Raw genomic sequence first — 22,050 nt, 5'->3', positions numbered from 1 at the left:
CAGATGACCTCGAGCGGATACAAATAATTTATTTAACAATCAAAGAACATTTTGCTGTTTTTTTGTCTGTCCCGTTGGTGTAATGTCTGCTGTGAATTTATGCCATTAAGCTTTACATTATATTAAGCATATAAAAGGCCAATTAAAGCTTCATTCAGGACAGTTCCCTCCCCCCCACCACACTTTGGTTTGATCCACTGCCTGGCCACACAACTCCCCATCAAATACTCAGATTGTAGGTGTGTTTTAGAAAAACTTCACACACTTCATGGTTTTGCTGAAACTTTCTGTGCTCAGGATGAAACTCAACTCTCATTTTGACGTATTTTGTCTTTTAATTATATAATGAACTACAAAGATATAAACAAAGAAAGAAAGAAATATTGAAAAAATAAACAAACATATGTAATATTAGAAGTGCAAAATGCCAAAGATAACTGAACAGGACCTGGAGTGGATGGGTTACATATGTTTATGTTGATGGATTTTCCAGAAGGTTCCCAGGCTCACACATTGGAAGTGCATTCAAAACTATCGGGAAAGTGATCTGTTTTTTTAGTTTTCTGGCGCTGAACTCCAACACAGTGGCAGACAGAGAGGTGAGTGTTCTCAGTAACATTACGTACAAAAATGTCTGTGATATTTTACAGAATTCATCTGATATTAATGGCAAAATTAATTAAAAAACATGCACTTTAACCTCATAGTGACCGTCTCAGCCAGTGTGATGGACACACTAATCTGTCCTAATAGTTCCAGACTTCACTGAAACCAGCCTCTGGTCGGACTTCTTTGCATTTATTCTCGGTGTTCCTCTGCTACACGAGATGTATAAATATTTAACTTTACCGAGGCTGATGTGTTCATCTCACTCCTCGACTCTGAAGAGTCTGTGGACCATCATTTATATCTGAATATAAACAGTTCCAGTTCTGTGGTGAAGTCTGTGGCTCTCCTTACCACACATAACACAAGAGATAATATTTTGATAGCGCAGTGAAGGCAGACAGCGGAAGAAGCTACTCAGGCAGCAGGTCGTCTCCCAGCTCTTCATCCGCAAAGTCATCATCCTCCACGCGCTTCTTGGCTCCTGTTTTTGGTCTCTCCACCTGAGGCCCCAGAGGGTCCACGTAGGACGCATCTACACATGACAGGAACAGAGGTGTAGCTCGTTATGAGATGTTTCCGACCACGCATACTGATAATTACTGAACTTAGGATTCACATAGCGATTCTACAAAATGCCCTTAAAATACTACGTGCAATTAAAGTAGTATTTGAGAGTGAGTCCATGTGCACACTGTTTAGAGCTCATTGATGGCGGCTGTAGTGGTAAAGACGATTCTGATTATACTTTACAACTTTCAACCATATGAACTGTGTGACATAACACATTATTAAATTAAGGCCACTCAGGAAGCTGCAGCTGTTCCTGAACACTGAACAAAACTTTATTTTTCACTAAGAACCAGCATACAGCTGATGGACAGAAATCATCCATGTGTTTATTGTGTGTTAAAAAGAGGTACGAAATACTACAAAATGCTGCGGTTATTTCGGGTAAATGCACACAGACTCTTCAGTGTACGGTTTGAAACAACACTACCCTGTCGACATTCAAACACAACACAAGCAAGAGTACTGACATGGAAGAGCACGACTTGTTAGGGTAATTAGAGAAGTATGTAATTTGGAACACAGCCTCTGATATGTCTATGAAGAATTTTTGTCACCGCGGTAATACAAAGTCTTCAAATACTCCAGTAAATAAATGGATTTACCTTTTAATTTTTTATGTACTTATTGTTTATTGTAACACTTAAAGTTCCCCGATCCTCCACCATCACATCCACTGTTACTGTGAACCCCACCTCCCTCCCAGTTACTATCAACACTGAATAAATAACAGACTTTTGCCTTACAACTACATCATAGCCCATTATAAACCATTTAGCATACTTTCATATGCTGATTGTAAATATAAATAAATGAGGACTATTTATCTCCTTCATCATCGTCTCTTAAACTTCTTGTTGTGGGAATATTTATGTAAATTACCGTATTTTAGTGGGTTAAACAGAAGCAAGAGATCCAAACTCTGTATCAACTCTATATTATGTGATTCATGTGTGAAGATGGTAAAAGAACCTCGAGAACACGAAGGGTTTAAAAATATAAGTCAGACGATCTATCATTAACTGCAGAGGAGGATATAAAAAATATGATTTCCTCACCTAGTTCTTTTGGGCTGCTGGCCTCGTAGGGCTCGTTGGAACCGGGAAGTGACTTCATCCTGGCGCTCAGGCGCTCTCCTTTGGTGCTGTTGCTGCTGTGGCCGCTGTCTGCACACAAACGCACACAAACACACACACGCATCTTGAATCGTGACCTTTTTAAAGCATCAGTCATAATCAGAATCAACTGTTCTGACAGTTGAAAGGTGTTTACATGCTCCTTAAAGCTGAACCAGTTAATGTTGCTTAAAGGTTAACAGGACAATTTTAACCTCAGCAGTGTGTGTTTGAATGTGTTTTTGCACATTTAAGATCCCGATTCGATTTTTTTTTTTTTTTTTAGATTTTATACACTTTATTAATCCCAGAGGGGAAATTTCTTCACTACAGCAGGGGGGGGGGGCTCTCAGGGGGGAGCTGCTGCAGCAGGCTGCCACTAGCGCGGCGCCAGGTAACCTGACCTGAGGTGCATGGTTTTGGATGATGGGAGGAAGCCGGAGAACCCGGAGAGAACCCACGCAAGCACAGGGAGAACATGCAAACTCTGCACAGAAAGGCCCAGGACCGGATTTGAACCCGGAACCTTTTTTGCTGTGAGGTGACAGTGCTAACCACTGCACCACCGTGCCGCCCTTAAATGTTATTGTGATGTTTTGAACAGAGTACAGAAAATGAAATAAATATAAACTGACCACTACAACTTGTCATAGTTTTATATCTATCCATAAAGTTTCTGCAGTTCTCTGTCCGTCTTCAAACTGCTGCTGTCATATCAAAATGTCAGCTATGGTGTGGTAACAATTTCAAAGCCGACTACATCACCGCGGTGGACGGTGCTTTCCAACCTTTTTTATCAGACAAATCTCCACAACACCAAACATCATGTTCCACATGCGCTGAATTAAACTCATTTTAAATTAGGCTATTTTTTTTAAAACATTTTTATACATAAAAGCTGACCATAATACAATGTTTTTCCAAACAAGAGGTCATGATCCTGGAGTACTTTGGTTTGTTTTCTATTCTCCTGATTTGAAGAGTTTTGGTCCCCTGGTAGCTTTTTAACTAGTTTCACACACAATCACAGCTGGCATTGACGTGGGTTTGAAGGGGGCGTGTCCTGCACATTCCTGGAGCAACTCTGTAAATATACTGCAAATAGGCCTCACAAACGGTATGTGAATAACGGCACCAGCTCCAGTCCTACACATCACATACTCAGCTGATACTCCTCACAATATGTTGGAGTATGAGTGTGTGTGCGTGTGTGTGTGTGTGTGTGTGTGTGTGTGTGTGTGTGTGTGTGTGTGTGTGTGTGTGTGTGTGTGTGTGTGTTCCAGTGAACTGTAGGACAGACATGGTTACAGACAGCAGCAGCAGCCAACATCTGGCTGCCAGGTAGCCTTGGAAAATGAACAGATCATTGGTAGAAAGCTGAAAAACAGGAAGGAGGCCTGATATTCCACCTTCCCTCAAAGTCAATAATATCTCAAACAAGGCCTCACAGACTGAAACCTCTGCTGGAAATGTTTTTTTCTTTTCTTTGACAGTTTCAGTGGCTTTTCTCTTCTATGAAACACAACTGGGAGACACAGACAGAAGTGATGACACAACAGGTTGGAAGCTAAACTTAGAATGAACCATGTGTAACAGTTTCCACAATTAACTTTGTCATAGGTACTTTAGCACAAATAACCACAACATTTCTGCAAGGACCCTGTTGAGTATTGAATATTCTTATACTATCACTTGTTCACCTTAAATCTTTACAGATGTAACTTGCTCTAGGCTAAAATCCTCTGACATCCCATTTGTTTTAGTAAAGTGAGAGCCTGGATCACTAAATGCAATCATATATATTTCACCCTCCCACCTTGTACACTTGTGGTTTTGAGCCACAGCTTATTTCATGTTGGCTATCTGATCTTGCCTTGATTGAAATGTTCTAAACCACATGTTTTTATCAAAAATGAATACAATTTCTACCAATCACCAACATCTGATTATCTGTCTGATTTATTCTTAAAAGTCCTGGAGGAAACAAAGCATGCTGGGAAGTGGGAGGAGAGGAGACCAAGAAACATATCTGCACCGGGACCAAACCCCCAAAAATGTACGCTCAGTGCATGCTGGCTTTCGGACTGCCGGCACCAGCGGATGACACAACTTTCTGTCTTTCGCCACTCAATTTCCTGCTTAAGTTTATTTGAAAAACAAGATTACATGAGTACAAATTAAAACCCTCAAACCCAACATGGCTGCAACCTCAGTCTAATTTAGAAGTTAAGTGACAAAAATATAAAAGCGCTGCACAGCCTCTTTTACAAAGTGTACAAAGCAGCAAACACGAGGTTTGGGAGATCAACCCCCCCCCCCCCCCCCCCCCCCACACACACACACACACACCCCTCCTCCATGAGAGCGCTCAGTGCAAACACACACCACAGTGTGACATCACAGCTACCTGTCAGAAGATTTCTGGACCAGGTTCAGCTGTTTTGATCACAACACTATAGATGGATTTCTTAACTTGGGAAAACTGTTTAAAGTCACTCTCTTCTGCTGTGTCTCTTTACAATGCTTCACTCACAAGGTTGTTGGGAATCACATTAAATTCTCACAGAGTATAGGAATCTGATTTTTTTTTTCTTTTTTATCTATAAATATATTAAACTTTCTAATGAAACTAGTAATAGTAAAATTAAAAATGACAGTAGTAAGGTGTCACCGCTCCTGAACGCAAAATCTCCTGTATGTATAGCGACCTTGTGTGAAGGGTTGATAATTGTTAAGCTGATCACTAATAAATATTGTTAGTTGTTCAAAATGAAACTAATGTTGAAATGGTTGTAATTAAAACAAATCCTCGTTTTTCTTCACAAATAGAAAGCAAGAAAGGAAAATAAGAGTAACAGAATTTGTTGTTTTTGTTTCTCAGCTCGTCAGCAGGTCATGTGGTTGTGCGGTCAAGGGTAAACAGTCACAGTTTAATTCTTCAGCAGTTTGTTCGACTGAAGATTTATACAGTGGATGTCTGAAATCCTCAGAGTTAACAACAACTCATGACACAAGCAAGCCCCAATCTCTTTGTCCAAGTACAAATGGCTCGAAACACAATCCTACAAGACACAGATGAGGTCTCACCTTATTATTTATGAGTCATGATCTTACATACCTCTCCCTGAGTCCAACAGTGGACTGAATTGTTTGGACTCAGGCTGAGATACTGGGCAGCAAAAAGGAAGCAGAGAGAGAATACAGATGAAGGCAGAAAGAAACGGGTAGAAAGACAAACGGAAAAGACAGATTACAGAGTCGGACTGTTGCACACAGATAGAATAAAAAACATAAAGAGCACAGAGAGAAGAGAAGAGTCTGCTTCGTGTAATGAATGCTGATGACCACAAACTTCTTTGTGTTTTATAACCGTCATTCTCACCTGGTTTGACATCATCTGATGTGCCATAAAACAAGAAAAGGAATGGGGGGTTTAGTTAAACAACTTATAGCTAATATTTAGGGACTGAACATGGGAGACTATGTTGTGATGGTTGTAACAGGTCTGGTTGGAGGCTCTGGGAACTACTCAGCTATGGGACAATAAAAAGCTGGCGTTTGTTTTTAAAGTAATTCATCAGGACACAGGAGTAATGGAAGTCTTGGCTGGGTGGAGCAACAAGCACATTAACAGGTGCTTTAAATAAAGATATATATCTAACTATACTACCGGAGACTACTGGAGATGTTCAGCTGCACAGCATGAGAAAAATCAGGCCGTGTTACAGTTTTTGGCAGCTCTCTAGTATGTCTGGATTGCATTCGAAATTTGCTGATGGGCCAGTTTTCCAGTGTGAGAGCCAGTCTGTGTGTGTGTGTATTTGTTGTGGATGTGTCGTGAAGGAGTGCTAAAACTTCAGCGTCTGCTGTGGCCTCATAGGCTCAGTGTGTTCAGGGCTCCTTATCAGACAGGATACAGACACCTGAACACACCGCCACAGTGTGGTGTGAAGAAATATACCCATAATGCTGGACTTCTTAGGAGAGGTGTGGACAGGTGTGGAGATGCGTGCTGCTGCATGTGTGAACATCAGGTGGAGGACAGAAAGAAGTGGTGACACATGACACAAAAAAGATGAATGTGTTGAGGGAAATGTTGGTAATTTGATCAACGTACAGTTCTGATTGCAGGCTTTCTAAGATCAAATCTTACAAGCTGGGTATTGTTAAGGCTCTAGTAACAAAACCAAAACAATATTTTTTCAAATATATATATGATTTTATCCCTTTTTTCAAATTTAACAGAAAAAACTAACTTCCTATATGTTAATTGTTGTTTCAACACAAACAGCCATAAAATAACTTCATATAATTAAATACAGTCAAAACAGCAGTGCAAGCATTCAAGTCCAACATATTTGATGCCTGTTCTTTTTCAAAACGCTATGCTACATGCATTTTTAAAGTGAATCCGAAAAGTACTGGTGTTTGAATCATTGCCCTACTTATTATACAGCCGGGTATCGTGCCCATGTAGGTAATACACCCGTCAGTCCACTAGGGGGACACCGTGTGTGTCACATTTTGCCTCACCAAGGCGTGAAAAGGACACGCATGTTTGCCCAGGGTCCAATAAGGTCATGTAAAAAAGTATAAAGAGTGAAGCTCGCACAGAAAAGAGGTTGACACGGGACTTCCACATCAGAGACGCATATTCCAGTCAAATTCAAGCATGGATTTCTTTCAAGTAACCTAAGTTAGTTACTTCCATGATGTAAAATATGTACACAAGGAGAGGGAAATGTGACACTGACACTACATCATGTTGTGGGCTGATAGGTGTATTACACACATTGGTGTGATACTGGGTTGCAATATTGTATGTGCACTTATTGATGTCGGGGACTCTGTATACACAACAGGTTTCTAAGCAATTCTAACATCAATCAGGTCGACATGTTCATTTAAAATGAAGATACGAGTTTGTACTGTTTAAGGTCTTAGTGTGCATATTGTGTGGAGGTAGCTGTAGAGTGTGTTGGATGTTTTCACACCGGAAGCATGTATGTCATGATAACTAGCGACTCACCGGCGCTCCCTGCACTGCCCTCTCTGCCCTCTCTGCCTTCTCTTCGACCTCTCGCACTGCCCTCCCGTCCCGACTTCACCCTCTGCAGGAAGAAAAACAGATGCAGAAGGGTGGAGACAGATTAGGAAAAATACAAAGACACTGCGCTCAAGGACATAACTTCAAATGCCATATAAAGTTTTTACAAAAAAAAAAACGATCTCGTAAATTAAGTCAGTTTTTTTTAAACTGAATTAAAAAAAAACAAAAAAAACATTCAAAGAACATGTAATTTGATAATATGTGTAAAATGTTACATGTAAAGAAGTCTTACATTTCCAGTTTGTGTGAAATAAACTATAATGGGAGTACATTGCAGAAACACGACAGTCATAAACAGTTAGTAGTAAAAATGAAGACAAAATGAAGAGAAATGAAAATAAAAACAAGGGTAATGGATATGCCACGGAAAAACAAACTTACTGAGCATAAACTCATCACCAGACAGAACCAGATCACTGATTTAAGGAGACTCCATATAATAGTTTTTGGTTCTAATTATTCATCATCTCATACACTCTACAGTTATTTTAGAAGGAGCAGCTGTTTTTCACTGTCGGTGGATCGGAGAATTTCGGGATTAATGAGTCACCCCTCTGGCTCTGTCTGTCACTTTCTGTCGGATTGTTTTTCTGGTCCAGCAGCGTCTCTGATTTAAGAGCAGCTGGTTGTGATTTGAAAAAGTCATCCTCCTAATCTGTCCCTGGCTCTGGTAAATGTCTCCACAGGACCGAGGCACACGACTCCACTACTCTGAATCTGGCCTTCTTCACAACCTGACTGGCCCCACACCACCTCCAGCTGTGGGTCTCAGGCCGGTCTTTCTACGAAATCATTACATTCTTCACGATAAGACTGCATTACAGAAATAATTAGAATTCTTCAATATTTGGGACTCTAGGGGGATTTTCTTACCCAACTTTGATTTAGAGTTGGATGAAGTATAGATCATAAATCACAAATATTACAACAGAATATTCCTGGGAGTTCCTTGGAGTCCCCACTCAAAGGGGAATTCAGTCAATTGTATTCACCAGAGTGTGTTTACGGGTCTTGAGAGTATGACTGAATGTGTAAAGAAAAGTGGTTTAAAGCCTTTTGTGGCTCCAGAGAGATGGATACAATTCCCCAAAAGATGTTCTTTGTCAATGTTGTTTTGTTCTAATTTAAAACTTCATCATAAGTTTGATGAAGTTAAAGCCAACTCATGGTTTTCATGTCCGTGTGTGCTGACCAGTACAGACGTGGTTCCACCAATACTACAGTTGATGGTAGGCTACGTACTCATGAGGTGGAGTTTGTTGCCTTCGTCCCGGGCACAGTGGGTAGTAACATACTGTCACAGGATTTCTAGAGAATCTGCAACTACCTACTGTTTGGACACTATCAATGAAAAGCATGTACAAATCACAGCAGCTCCAAAGTGTGGCAGCGAATACTTTAATTACAAATGGACCTACTCCGTTGTTCTACTGGCTCCATGTGATGCACATTGTCGCTTCACAATGGTGAACGGTCATGAACTTGATGGTGACCTCTTCAAGGAGGGTTTATCACTATCTGTTTGTCCTTGTACTCTCTTAGTGATTAATTAAAACATACTTTGTTTTTCATGGCGCATGCACAGGTGACGTGCTAATAGGGCCTACAGTCCATGCAGTGACAAACATGGGCTGTTCTTGGCCGTTCCATCCTTGATGTCATCTGCCCAAATCTACGATGATTAAATTGATGTCACACGAACCCAAATGGCCCCTTTAGGACACACAGATGCAGGAAGTGTGAAGGGCTCTTTATTGATGTGCTCTTATGACAAAGATGAAGAAAAAGGAAAATAAAATATAAATACTGCACACAACTAATGAATGTTAGTTTGGAGTATATGGAGATTATTTAAGTAGGTTTTGTAGGATAATATTCTGGTTGTATACGAGTGTCTTAACCAATCGGCTATAAGCAACCATTGCTTGCCAAACTAACATTGCTCCACTTATTCTAGGTTTAGATTCAAAAGAAAAAACACAGGCTTCGTTTCCATCATCAGAGAATAAAGCAATAATCTCCCTGCCTGGTTATACACAAATTTATCTAAACCATTCAGATGCTTCAGGTGACACCAAACAATTGCTTCGGCACAAGACCTGAGAACAACTCTCCAAACACCAGAGCTGTTTCAAAGGACCGAGGATTAGTGTCAGCCAGGTGTTAAACAGCTGTACAACATCTGCTCTCCTAACACAGCCTGATTCATGGAAAAATCAACAGGAGAGAAAAAAACCCAGCTGTTTTCATGCCTTTCCAGTGCTCCAGTGACCACTGTACCATTTTGTAGCAAAAAACTGACACGTGTATATTTTCAATCAGCGAGCTCTCGTCCAGGAGCAGATGACAGGACGCTATGAGACCACATAGGTAACGAAAACATGATGAATGAAAGCGCCAAAACTTCTGCAATGTACGACTGCAGAGTAAATAAGTCATTTATCAGGCGCCATAATGTTGATAATGCTCAGATGTACCTAATAAGAATAATACATTACATGAGGCTGATTGAATTGGGTTTCATTTAAGTAAATTTCTCTCTATTTGTGCCAACTCATCCATATTAATAGTTAAATAGATTTCAGCTTCGTCTTTGGGGATAAGCTTTTGTTTTTGGGAGATTTCTGTAACCTATTTATTGCATAATTGCGTAATAAAGTTACAATATAAATACGTGGGACTCTGTTCTTTGTCTGTCGTCCTGTGTCACAGATTATATCCAGGAAAAAACTATCAGACACCCAAGTTTGATATCAGTACTGTAAAAAACTATGATCTACCTACAGAAAGAATCACCACAAGATTGTATCAATAGGTGACAGACAGCAGAAAAAAAGGGAATTAGAAACTTCTACCTGTTCTCTGATCTCCTTCATCTTCTCTACCTTCTTCAGTTTGTTGGCATATTCTTGGACTTCCTTCAATCCCATGTCTGTGCACAGCCTCACCAGGAAACGCAGGCCTGGACACAAAGAAACATAGTTTTCTTTACACTCTGACCAGGAGATGATGATCTGCTGGTTGAGAGTTTTGCTGAACATTGTGTAACAAAACAGGATGAATTACATTCCACGTTTTCTGGAAACTTGCGGTGGATTTCTTTATAAGTTTCCAGAGCTTTCTGGTAGTTTCCTGCAAAGAAAAAAATTAAACAGACTTTGTAAGTTCACTTTTCAATGTTGCTTATTTAATGCAAAAAAAGGTCAAGTAAGTAAGGTGTCATACTCACCACTTCTTCTGTAGCAGCTTGCCACCATTAGCTGCCACTTCACCTGCGATGGTCTGAGGAACACAGCAGAAAGACATCCAATCAGAATGAACTCAACATCCAAGATATCAAATATTATTTACAAATTCATATCCTTTTATTCAACTAAAGACTCTGTTGTACATAATATTTTACAATTTTAAAATACTAAAAGCATTGAAGACACATAGACTGTATATAAAAGGGGAGTACATTAAAATATGCATTACATTCCACTTATATGATGTAACACAACTAGTACATCTGCTACTGCTGCTTTTGCAGCATTAACACGATGCAAAACAGAAGTTCTGTATTCTGTATAAAGTGTTCCTCCACTTCTCATGTACTTGCAAATTCAAGATTTTCTTGTGTTTTTAAGAATGTACAATATTTTCTTGTTGAAAAGAGACAATTAGTAACAAAATTAAATTATCTCGCCCCTTTGTTTAAGAAAAAAAAAATTGTTCCAGATACAAAGTGGTTTTGTGGCTTTTGCAACAAAATTATCATTATATAATCAAATCAGAAAAACACCAAATGACATAATTCCATAGATATTTCCCTCAGGATATAAACATGATTTAAGAACTTGTGGGGGTTGCTACAAACCTGATAATTTTACACCAGTCCATTGAATTGTTACTTATCATGCTGTTATCTTGTACACAGTTGTTACTTACTGTATGAGTGTGGCTCTTTCAAAGTACTGAATGGCCTTCTCGCAGAACTGAGTCTCGATGTAGTAAGCCCCGAGCCACTCGATCACATCGATGTTGCAGGGATAGTACCTGAAGGACTGGACAGTGACACAACCCAACAACATCAGAACACTTACAGGCATCCAGCGCCGAAATGTCATGTTCAAGTAAACTTTCTGAACCTCGTAATAGTACTGGAAAGCCTGGGACTTGTCTCCCTCGCCATCATGCAGCTCTCCGAGTTTGGCCAGTGCCTGGGGGTCGGTGGGAGTTACACTGATCACCTGCATCAGCCACTCGATCGCCTGCTGTGGATCCTCCAGAAGGTCGTAGCTGAGACCAGAGCGTCAAAGACCGATAGATGCAGTTTCAATCCTGTCTGACACACAGACAAACTCGCAGCAAACCACACTTCTTATGAAGAGGATACAGTTTGGCCAGCTGGTACATGACCTGTGCACTGTTCCTCAGAATGGCGTGCAGCTTCAGGAAGCAGTCCAGAGCTTCCTCCAGGCGATTCAGTTTCTTATACGTCAGACCTGGAGGAAGGTGAAGGGGGAAAAAATGGTACATCAACTTTAGGTTTATGGCCAATTGAGCCACTTAAACAACCTACAACCAGAGATGAGAGCAAGTAGGTTTGCTTTTTACACAACGTGGGCACTAGACGAGAAAACGACAGCAGTGTCGGTCTGTAACTAACAAAAACACTTGTGTTATTTTGGCTCTGCTTAGCACCAGGTGTAAGAAAGAAATCTTATGGAGAGTTAATGTTACTGTAAATCACCTTTGTGATTATCTGCCACTTTATTATTACTGCTGCTGTGTCCTAAAAGCAGGTGTTACCCAGGTTGTAGAGGGCCTCAGTGCACGAGGAATCATTCCTTAGAGCTTCTTTGAAGAACTCTGCAGCCTTCTCATAGTCCTGTTTCACAAACACTGTGTTGCCCTTGTTAATAAGCGCTGCAGGGTTGTAGCGATCAGCGTTCATGGAGACATCAGCGTATCGTTCAGCCTGGTCGTAGTCCTTCTCCTGCAGGAGAGTCAAGGTTAGAGAGGAAGCACAAGGAAGGAAGGTTGTTGTTCAATTCCTCCAATTGAATGATGTAGCTTTCCAACCAATAACTGTTTGTTATCTGAGAGTCTAAAGTTGATGAGTAAGTAGGACACTCTAACCAGAAAATAGATGAAAGCGAGGTTAGTGGCTGCAGCGCTCTTCACTCTGCTGTCCTTCTTCTCAAATGTCTTCAGTGTTTCCACTGCCTGATAACACAAAGTAAAATGCCATCAGGGTAAAACTCTACAGTGTGTTAGCATGTTCCCAGTAATGCTATATAACTGAATCACAAGCCAATTCCCCCAGTCAATAACACAGCTACAAATGTACACCGCCAACTTTATTATACACTTTGAACTATTAAAATGCTCCATTCATTTAATGATGTATTTAGTATGTGTATACTTTGACAAAGACATCGACAGCATTTATTGTTTAAGTTGTTGAGTATCTAAAAACTTTAACGAGAACATTTGGCAGGCTGCAACCATCTGATCTTTTGATATAAAGAGATTTTTGTCCTCAGACGTATTTCTGAAATCAAACCCTTCTCATTTCATTGGTTGTTATGTCACTGTAAGTGCATTATATGCTGGGGAAATTTTCCAACAACATCAATGTGTAAAATTCTACATTTTATCAAACCACCAGCTACACTACAGCTGCACAAATGATGCAGGTTAAACCACCATCACTGTAAACACTGTAAATGGTGAAAAAGTACCACACACATGCATCAGATGAAAAGCCTTTGAACACAAGGCAGTTAGCTACGGCAGTTATAATACTGTAACTTTAGACAGATATATATATGTATATATACATATACCTTAACTTAACTTATAGTTAAGTGGTAAATTATTGTCAAAGAAGGAACCATGGTTATAATTTCTCTGCACAAAGATTTTCCTCACTGGTCTGTGGGTTTTAAACCAATAACTGCTCTTCCAACGTCTCTTGGCAGTACCATTATTTGGAAAAAATACATGTTTAAAGGAAGAAAAAATACAACCCAATTTGAACATGGAAACATAGGGCACACATACCTCAACCTTAGGCATGCAGATGGGAAGGAAACAAGACAAAAGCAAGAGAGAGTGGAGGGCAATGAGAAGGGGAAATGTTGAGTCAGATGCTGCTCTGTTCAAACAGCCTTAGCAGGAAAAAACTGACAAAAATATCTACAGCGTTGGCTAATAGTTGTATGGAACTGCAATGTTGCAAAAAAAGATGGAAACAAAAACCAAAATAAAAGAACAAATAACAGTTTTCAAATGCTCACTATTTCTCGAAGTAATTGCTACTTTAACACATACAGCACCTCTTCAGTGTCAAATTTCTATTACAAGGTGGCAAATATTAGCAAAATCTGGCTCAAGATGTTGATGTATACATTGTAGATATCTTTATTCAATATTCAGTGTCTTCTTTTGGAGATCTGCAGTTCTGCTTCTGTTATTTTATTGTTGATTTTCTTGTAACATAATAATTTCCCTTGTGGTCTCAGTGAAGTGTATCTATGACAGATAGATACAATTACAACCATCGAGGTAAACTACAGAGGATTATTTCGGTGTCTTATTCAGTTCTACAACTTAATCTGGCAGTAAATTCTTAAGAGGGGATGATAAAGGTAGTTCTCCCTCCTCTCCTCCCACTGTAGGCCTTCACTAGACAGACCGGAGGAGAGAGATATCAAATTGAGTGGTATTTCCCTTTATGCCGTAGCGACAAGCACACTCACCTGGTTAAAGTCTTTCTGTCTGAGGTAGGTGATGGCTTTGTTGATCTCTAAATCGTTGGCGAGCTCAACGTACTGAGAACTCTTCACCATGTCCACACACCTTAAAGAACAACCACACATGTCAAACATGGTTTTATGCATCATAATGCATCATTTCCATTCAACTATTGAAGCTGCAGTTTGATTTTGGTTGCTAGTAGATTCCTCAATGTCAAGATGGGTTTTCCTGACAGTATACTGGAGTAGGACATGAAAATAAAGAACACATCTGAACTGTGGCTGTGAGGTGTGTGTGAGCTGTTTGACACTTTAATGGGTAACCAACCAGTATTAGCAGCTATTCTCATTTATTCCCCAAAATTAAATTTAAAAAAATTAAGGGACCAAAAATCTCTTAATAAGTCATTTTACTGTCTGTCTTCATATTCTGCTTTTTCATTAAATGCAATGCAATCCTGAGGCTAAAGAAGGTTAATATGGATGAATAGCCCCCCCCCCCCCCCCCCCCGTAACACTTTAACTACAGCGGTGAGAGCAACTGGAAGATGACCCTGAACTATCAAATAGCATAAAAAATATCAACTTTCTTCTTGTTTTAAGTCATGTTTTAGTGTCTCCATCTCTTTTAAAGGGCTGTCTTAGAGCTGTGTGCCTTGTGGTGGTCAAAATGTTAAGATGAAAAACTCAACAGTAACAAACCAGTCAAATCCAGTAGCAAAAGAAGTCTCAATGGCTGGAGCGATGAGCTTGGCTGCAGTCATGATGTACTTCTCGGCCTGGATTTTTCTATGAGCAACATACAGGAACAGAGAACGAGATATGAGTCCAGGAAATAAAAAGTGCTACAACCACAGATTAAATCAGCAGTAGTTTGTGTTTGGTCAAGAGGAGAGTGTGTCAGTGGTTTGATAAGGAAAGACCGTGAGCCTAACCACAAAAATAGGTGTTTGTGTTGTGTGGTGGGAAAAGTTTCTTACAGATTTCTCTCCATCTGGTGAAGCTTGTCGTTCTTTATGGCCTCAACGACCATGTTTGAATTGGCATCATCCTGAAAGAGTTGACATGACAAGCTTTAATTCAGGATTCAACAAACACTTTCTCATGAATATTAGTATTTTATTGTGACCTACAAGAGAAAGAGGAGTAGTGACGCTGTATCTCGAGTGAACTGACAGGAGAATTGACATCATACCAGAAGAAAATATATGGAATTCAGAAAAAGGAGACGGTTTACGTAACTGCTATTTTTCAGAAAACAATAATTACAAATGAGATTATAATGACAATTATATCTGATGAGCATCTATCTGCTGTTCTTGGAATTTTATTTTTGTGCTGCTTTCACATATTACTTAATATGCATTTACAATATATGTTTACAATTTAAAATTGTGTCACCCTGATAGTTACTCTAAATCATCTATGTTGCTTTTCTGTACACGTCACCTAGTGCCTTGTCCAACGTGGAGAAGCGATCATTCCCCAGTTTAGCTCTTGAGGTTTCTTCCATTAAGAGTCTTTTTGGTGAGTTTTTCCTCATCTGACTCAAGGGTCGGATAACACAGGATGTTGTATGCTGTACTGACTGTAAAGCCCTTTCAGATAAATATGGGGATGTACAAATAAAGTTTAAACACCTTGCCTTGACTTACTTGTTGTTAATATATGTATAAAAAAAATAAATTAAAAAATAAATAAACTAAATTAGCAGCAGCCTTTTCCTTTTGATAAATTAGAAGTTGTTAGACCGCTGTAGTGATCCCGTTTATAAACAGGTGATGAAAGCTACTTCATTTTCTATTCTATTAATTTATTTGTCCAGTATAAAAACAACTGCAAAACCAGCGTGTGCAGTCATAATCATTAAAGTTGAATAGAATAAGAATAGAAAATAGAATAAATAGAAAAATCAAGAACTGATAGAAATCCACAGTCAAAGATGTCACTGTTGAGTAACTGACAGGTGATCCTGTCCTCCAGTGCATTTTAAATATACCAAAGCAATGACACCTTCCACCCAAAGTGAAGATCAACAAATAATCAGTTTACTACGTGCAATGAATTCATGTGTTTTTATGAATAAACAAATATGACTGCATTTGAAAACTCACATTAGATGGGATGTACTTGTCTTCCTCATCGATTCCCAGAGGAACAGAAATGAGCTTCTGAAAGGCCGTCTTCATCCTCTCCCTGTCGCCGATGGCGTAGTAGCACAAGGTGAGGTTGAGGCCCGTATTGATGTTGGGACTCTCACTCATGATGTGCTCAAAAGATGTTATGGCGTCTGAGTATTGGCCCATGCGAACAAAGACCACGCCGATATTCTGCATGATCTTTATCCTCATCTCTTTGTGAGCGTTGGAGATCTGGTCCAGGGCCATTCGGTAGAATTTGATGGCTTTAGGGTAGTTCTTCTGTTTGAAGTAGATGTTGGCCATGTTGACCTTCAGGCGGCCTGGAGGAGCAGCACATGTAGTTTGAGGACAAATCTCTGCAGGTGGATATTCACAGCATTGCACTTGGTTATGTACATTAAAAGCAACACAAATAGTTGTATAACTAAAAAAACCAGAAAGAGAGCCTCTCCTCTGAAATTCACACAGCTGACCAATCACAAGCTGTAGCGAGTTTAAGATCAACCGTTTCGGAAAGTTACAGAAAAGGTCGGACACACCCGATACACAACGTCTGAGGGACAAGGACGTTTCAAATGTATCCAATCATCTGACATGTAGTTCAGGCAGAGCATGATAGTTTACTTATCAGTTTGCCCAGAAATCTGTCCCCCATCAGATTCTGTAAGTGGAGTGTCCCACTCAGAATCTGATGGGTCACAGATTTCTGGGCAAACTGAGTCACACAGCCTGGATGCAACAGTGACTCACTATCACCTCCTAATGTACGTAGTTGTATTACAAGGAGGGATTTAAACCTGTTTTACAATGACTGCTCACCTGCATTACTGAATATCTTGTTCTTCACAATAACCTGGTATGTGTTCAGGGCTTCTGGGTACATTTCATTGTTTTCAAATTGGTTGGCAAGGTTGAGCAAAACCTGGTAATGACATTCAAAAACATTCAATATTTCTAAATCAAATCATAAAAAAAGTCAGGCAGTGAAATCAGACAGTGATTCATGGAAACAAACTTTAAATTGAATCTGTCTTCTGTGAGCTGTGCCCACATAGATGAGTGGTTAAGTCCACTGACTCTGAGGACAAACATGGCCTCTGCTGGCTGCCAGATACGTCTTCACTGTGTCTCCCTCTTATTTAAAAACACATTCAAATCATCAAATGTGATTGACAGAAACAACAAAGACAGTTTAAAAAAACAATACCTAATAAAGAAAGAGCCATTTGTAATTGCATCGTAATAAGCACACAGCACATCACAGTAAAAGTTGGAAATACTTTAGTCAATGTTTTCATTAGTGATGAAAGTCAAGATAGAAGTTATTTTTATTGATGAGGCAAGCTTTGTTTAAAAAGGCTGACTTTGTACCATAATACCTTCAGAAGAGCTTCTATCGAGGAACTTTATTGCAGAGAAAATATGCATTAATTTCTGTTATTACAAGATCACTATTTCCTGGAGGGACTGATAAACACAACAGTCACTGACTTGCAGCAGCAGCTTGACTTACAGAGTAGCTCAGGTCGAAATTGATGTGCTCCGCATTGCCGGTCTGTTCCCTCTGTCTGACCAGTGCTCTCTCCTTCTTCCCAGCCTCTTTGGCTTTTTCAAGAGCCTGTAGAAACACACACACACACACACACGCACACGCACACGCACACGCACACACACACACACACACACACACACACACACACACACACGCACGCACGCACGCACACACACACACACACACTTCATGAGCAGGGACACCAAAATGAAAAACAGTAAAAGTGAGTGAAACACGTCCTTGTCTGGTAAACGTGATCATCAGCACTGACAAATCAAGCAGTTAAATGCATCAGAATGCTTTTCATTGTCAATTACAAACTCAATTTGTTGCAGTAAATGCTGATTCAGTACGGTATCCTACATATGAACAAGCACAGAAAATAAGAAGGGGGATAAACTTTATGTAATTTCACCTACAGCTATTTGTACGTATGGAAAAAAGCAAATGAGCTAAAACTATTGAAGTTGTTAAAAAATGTATTGTCTTTCTAACACTTTAAACCTTATGCTCAGTCCAGTGTGATGGAGTACAGAGTCTAGACAATCAAAAATAAATCACTGTTTACTGCTTCACTTAGAGGCCCTTCCCTTTAAATCCAGACAGCTATTATTAGTTAAACAATGACAGAGTCTGACCAGTTGTACGGCTCCCTTGCTCTGTGCCATGCAGCTCTCTTTTATCAGGTCATTCACTTTCTTCTCCAGGATCTTGATCTTCTCCTCAGGCCTGCAACACCACAAGACAGAACCACAAGAACATAAAGAACATTAAGCACACAAGACAGAACCATGAGAACATAAAGAACATTAGGCACACAATACAGTGACTCTGTTGCTAGAAAGCCCAATCCTTTCTTTACCTGGTTAACAGGATGCAGCTGCTTAGAGACTGTTTAGATCCTTGTCCAAGTTTCATTTGACCAAATACTCTATACAGTTTGTAAGATGCACAGTAAAGCAAAGCTGATGCTCCAAAATAACATACTTGCAGTAAACATATTGGAATTATTAGTTACTATAAGTGAAAAATATGTTTCGACCCCAACCTGTTTATGTTATTTTTAGTTCCACTGTAAACTGTTATTTTGTCCTCTTAATTGCTTACACTTTTTCTTTGAATACAGCAATTACTCGTTATTATGGCTGAAATTTAGTTTCAATACAGCTCTACTCTATGCAGGTCTTTTCCTCACTAAAACAGACAAATGAGTTTAAAGAGTGACAACTCACGTGTCCTCGTTCTTTGATTCAAGTGGAGGTGCAGGACCTTTGGACTGGCCCAGAGGGTCAAAGTTTGAGCCTGAAAATACAAAATACATATTAAATCTTTCCTTAAAAATACTATAAAAATTTCACTTGAGCTTGTCAACATTATAACCAAATAAAAAAGGAATAACACTCCTGCTTCCCGCTGCTGCACAATGCATCCTCTCTACAACTGTGTATTCAAGAGGAACATCAGCAACGCAGACAGAGTAATAACGAACAGATACAGGCTCTAAATTTAAACCATTAGCAAGTATGAGTCAACACAAACATAGTGAGAGTGAATCACTAAAATAGCTGTAATAGACTATTTATTTTTGTGACTCCTTTAAACTTACCACGGGTCATGGAAGAGGTGTAACCTGCTGCTCTCACAGCAGTCATTGGTCGGGCTGCTCCATCCTGTCACATTTAAAAACACGCACAACAAAAACAATATAGAAATATAGATATATAGGTTGTCATAAAGATTTGATTAAATACATGATACTGGCCAGTTGTTAACATACAAAAGTTTGTAAGACTGCCAGTAAAACTTAGTCTGGCTTCACCTGACTATTGCTCACAGCTTCAGTTTTCTTCGCTGTGGTTGTATTCTAGAAACCCTGTTTGCATTAAAGTTACTCAGCCCCGCTGGCTGATATGTTATGGTGGTCAGTGGAAGTCGTTATAGGCCAATTCAAATCAACTCAAGGTCTACACTATTTAGGATGCAAAAACTGGAAACAATCTTGAAGGGAGTGTAGCCAGACCCATATATTAACAAAGACAATTTAGGTCTGGTAATGCAAGGCTAAGTAAAACCTATAAAAAAAATATATATATATATTTTTTTTAAAAACCCTTGTAATCAAGTAATAAAACAACATGGTAAAAAAACTATGTAGGACCTGAAACGCACACTTGAATGGTCAGTCCTTCTCACCTGTACAGCTCCAGTCATCGGTCTGCCCATTGAAGAGGCCATAGGGATCCGAGACTTCATCAGAAAACAAGTGGAAGTTAGATGGGAATCATTTCGGTGCTTTTACCTGATGATGTTGTTTAACAAGCAAATATTAGATAAAAACATGTTCATCCATAATCAGTGCTCGGGATTAACTAGTTACATGTAACTGAGTTACAATCAAATGAAATTGTAATCTGTACTCAGAAAAATACGTAAATAAATTACAATTATGATTAGAAGAGGCGAGATCCAAATATATTCTTTTCAGTAAAAAGCTTATACATAATATAATATGCATTTTGTTGCTTTGCATACATTTTCCATGCAGAAATGTCGTCTACATCCAGACATGCTCCATTTATTTGACAGTATATGCGCTCGAATTTTAAGTCATATTTTTGATTCGTCCTCTTGTTTGAATTTGCACCACCTCACGTGTGTCAATCAAATCAATGTGTACTAATAGTAATTAAAATAGTCACATTACTTATTACATTTTAACAGCATAAGCGGTAATCTGTAGCCTATTACATTTTAAAAGTAACCTTCCCAACACTGTTCGTAACTATGAAAGTGTCCATGTGTTTTGTAGATTTGTTTTGTAGATCACAATGAAAACAATCTTCAGCTACACACCAGGTGTAAGGTTTTTATTTTGGGTTTTTTTACTCTTCTTTACAAGATTACTTGAACAGCAAATGTTGTTTCTTTAAATCAGGGCTCATTCTTTATGATTCAATTTCATTGTACTTACTCCGAAAGAAGTTGCTAACGGCCGCACTCCAATGGCAGTGCCAGGAAATTTGGCAGTCATCTGGATGATTGAGACAGAGCATTTGTTTTAGGAGTATTTACCAGTGGTGTAGTTTTCCTCGTGCAACTTTATATTTGTCCCTCACCAATTCTTAGAGGCAAATGTTGCACTTTTTGCTCCACCTCATTCGTCTGACAGCTTTGGCTACTTTAAAGTTTTCAGTTTTTCAAACCTTTCCTGTCCAGTGAAAAAGATAAAATGTTCTGATGAACTAAAGGCTAAAATGTTCCTTTATGGGTTGAGAACATTATCTTGCTTTTTAAATTCAATAAAACAATTAATAATTCTGAGTTGTTGACTTTTTAAAGATATGTGTTTCTTACAGAATAAAAAAAATATATACAAATATGATTTTATAGAATATATTCTGTTACTGTAGATTAGTGTAATAATCATTGCATAATGTGGTTACAGCACTAAAATGCAATATTGCAGTATTTTAACAGCTGGTATTAGTACTTTTACTTAAGTAAAGTACCTGAATACTTCTTTCACCACTAGTATTAACAAATGAGAGCAAACAGGACACAAACTACTCATCTAAAGTATCTGCCTCACAACATAAACAGTCGGTACTTACCGGAGGTCTTCTTCCATGGCTTGTCCTCACTGCTTGCTGGAAGCCCGCATCATTTTCCAACTCCTTTTAAATCATTCAACAGTTAATCTATATTCTTTATAAACCCATTATCCAATGCAAATTGCAGCAGCTCATTTTCATTAGTTGGACACTTAAATGCTCCAAATACCGCCTGCAGCTAATTGATGTAACATAGGTTCGTGTCTAACTCACCTCGGAGTCAAATGTGGGATTGAAGTCATTGTAACCCGAATAAAGATCCTCCTCCTCCAAAGCCAAATGCACATTTTCCATTCCTGTCTCTGTTGTCCTTCTGTCAATACTCTTGAATATGGGAAACAAACAATGATCTCTGCAAGGTAAAAGCACAAATAAAGCGGTTTGTTGTCGTTTTAAGGTCTAATCCCACAATGCAAAGCGGTGTAGGCGGGACAGTACCCCTTATGATACTTCTGATTGGTCACGTATGCGTCAGTCATCATCAAAGACTAACAGAATTGGTTGAAGCCGATTTCATTCGTTGCTAGGATACAAGCGTAAGCACCAACTTCGATTTGTTTATTTACCTCACGTTTCGTTTCTGTTTGATATCAAACGAT

The 22,050-nt window shown here is 39.2% G+C and overlaps 1 protein-coding gene across 3 annotated transcripts; it reads right to left on the bottom strand.

The window, feature by feature from the left end:
* Window positions 1–74: 74 nt before the first annotated feature.
* Window positions 75–21,815, bottom strand: ift88 (intraflagellar transport 88 homolog). Of its 3 annotated transcripts, XM_069155047.1 has the most exons (26): window positions 21,665–21,815; window positions 21,452–21,514; window positions 20,812–20,871; window positions 20,034–20,087; window positions 19,447–19,510; window positions 19,073–19,142; window positions 18,479–18,569; window positions 17,802–17,906; window positions 17,108–17,210; window positions 16,262–16,608; window positions 15,128–15,198; window positions 14,850–14,936; window positions 14,151–14,250; window positions 12,526–12,612; window positions 12,196–12,382; window positions 11,780–11,888; window positions 11,532–11,682; window positions 11,332–11,447; window positions 10,631–10,683; window positions 10,468–10,533; window positions 10,257–10,363; window positions 7,321–7,402; window positions 5,674–5,688; window positions 5,410–5,460; window positions 2,235–2,342; window positions 75–1,141 (listed from the first exon to the last, which is right to left on the bottom strand). In XM_069155047.1, the coding sequence occupies exons 1-26, from the start codon at window positions 21,743–21,745 to the stop codon at window positions 1,020–1,022; spliced, it is 2,550 nt and encodes an 849-aa protein (XP_069011148.1). In that variant the 5' UTR covers window positions 21,746–21,815; the 3' UTR covers window positions 75–1,019. The 3 variants fall into 3 exon arrangements, with proteins under 3 accessions (XP_069011148.1, XP_069011149.1, XP_069011150.1); XM_069155048.1 differs by lacking the exon at window positions 5,674–5,688; XM_069155049.1 differs by lacking the exons at window positions 5,410–5,460; window positions 5,674–5,688.
* Between the last annotated feature and the right edge of the window lie 235 nt (window positions 21,816–22,050).

Source organism: Embiotoca jacksoni, unplaced genomic scaffold (genome assembly GCF_022577435.1).
Source record: "Embiotoca jacksoni isolate LCO1_2020_lvr unplaced genomic scaffold, fEmbJac1.0.p SCAF_2, whole genome shotgun sequence".
Taxonomy (NCBI): domain Eukaryota; kingdom Metazoa; phylum Chordata; class Actinopteri; family Embiotocidae; genus Embiotoca; species Embiotoca jacksoni.
This window is presented reverse-complemented; position numbering and strand designations above follow the sequence as displayed.

Bases quoted from the DNA above. Each gene is read 5' to 3' on its own strand.
- ift88 (XM_069155047.1), bottom strand. From the start codon at position 21,745: ATGGAAAATGTGCATTTGGCTTTGGAGGAGGAGGATCTTTATTCGGGT. The intron at 18,570-19,072 runs GTGAGTTGTCAC...GTGGTGTTGCAG, and splicing joins GAATCAAAGAACGAGGACAC to GCCTGAGGAGAAGATCAAGA. The intron at 16,609-17,107 runs GTGAGCAGTCAT...CTGCTCCTCCAG, and splicing joins CAAGATATTCAGTAATGCAG to GCCGCCTGAAGGTCAACATG.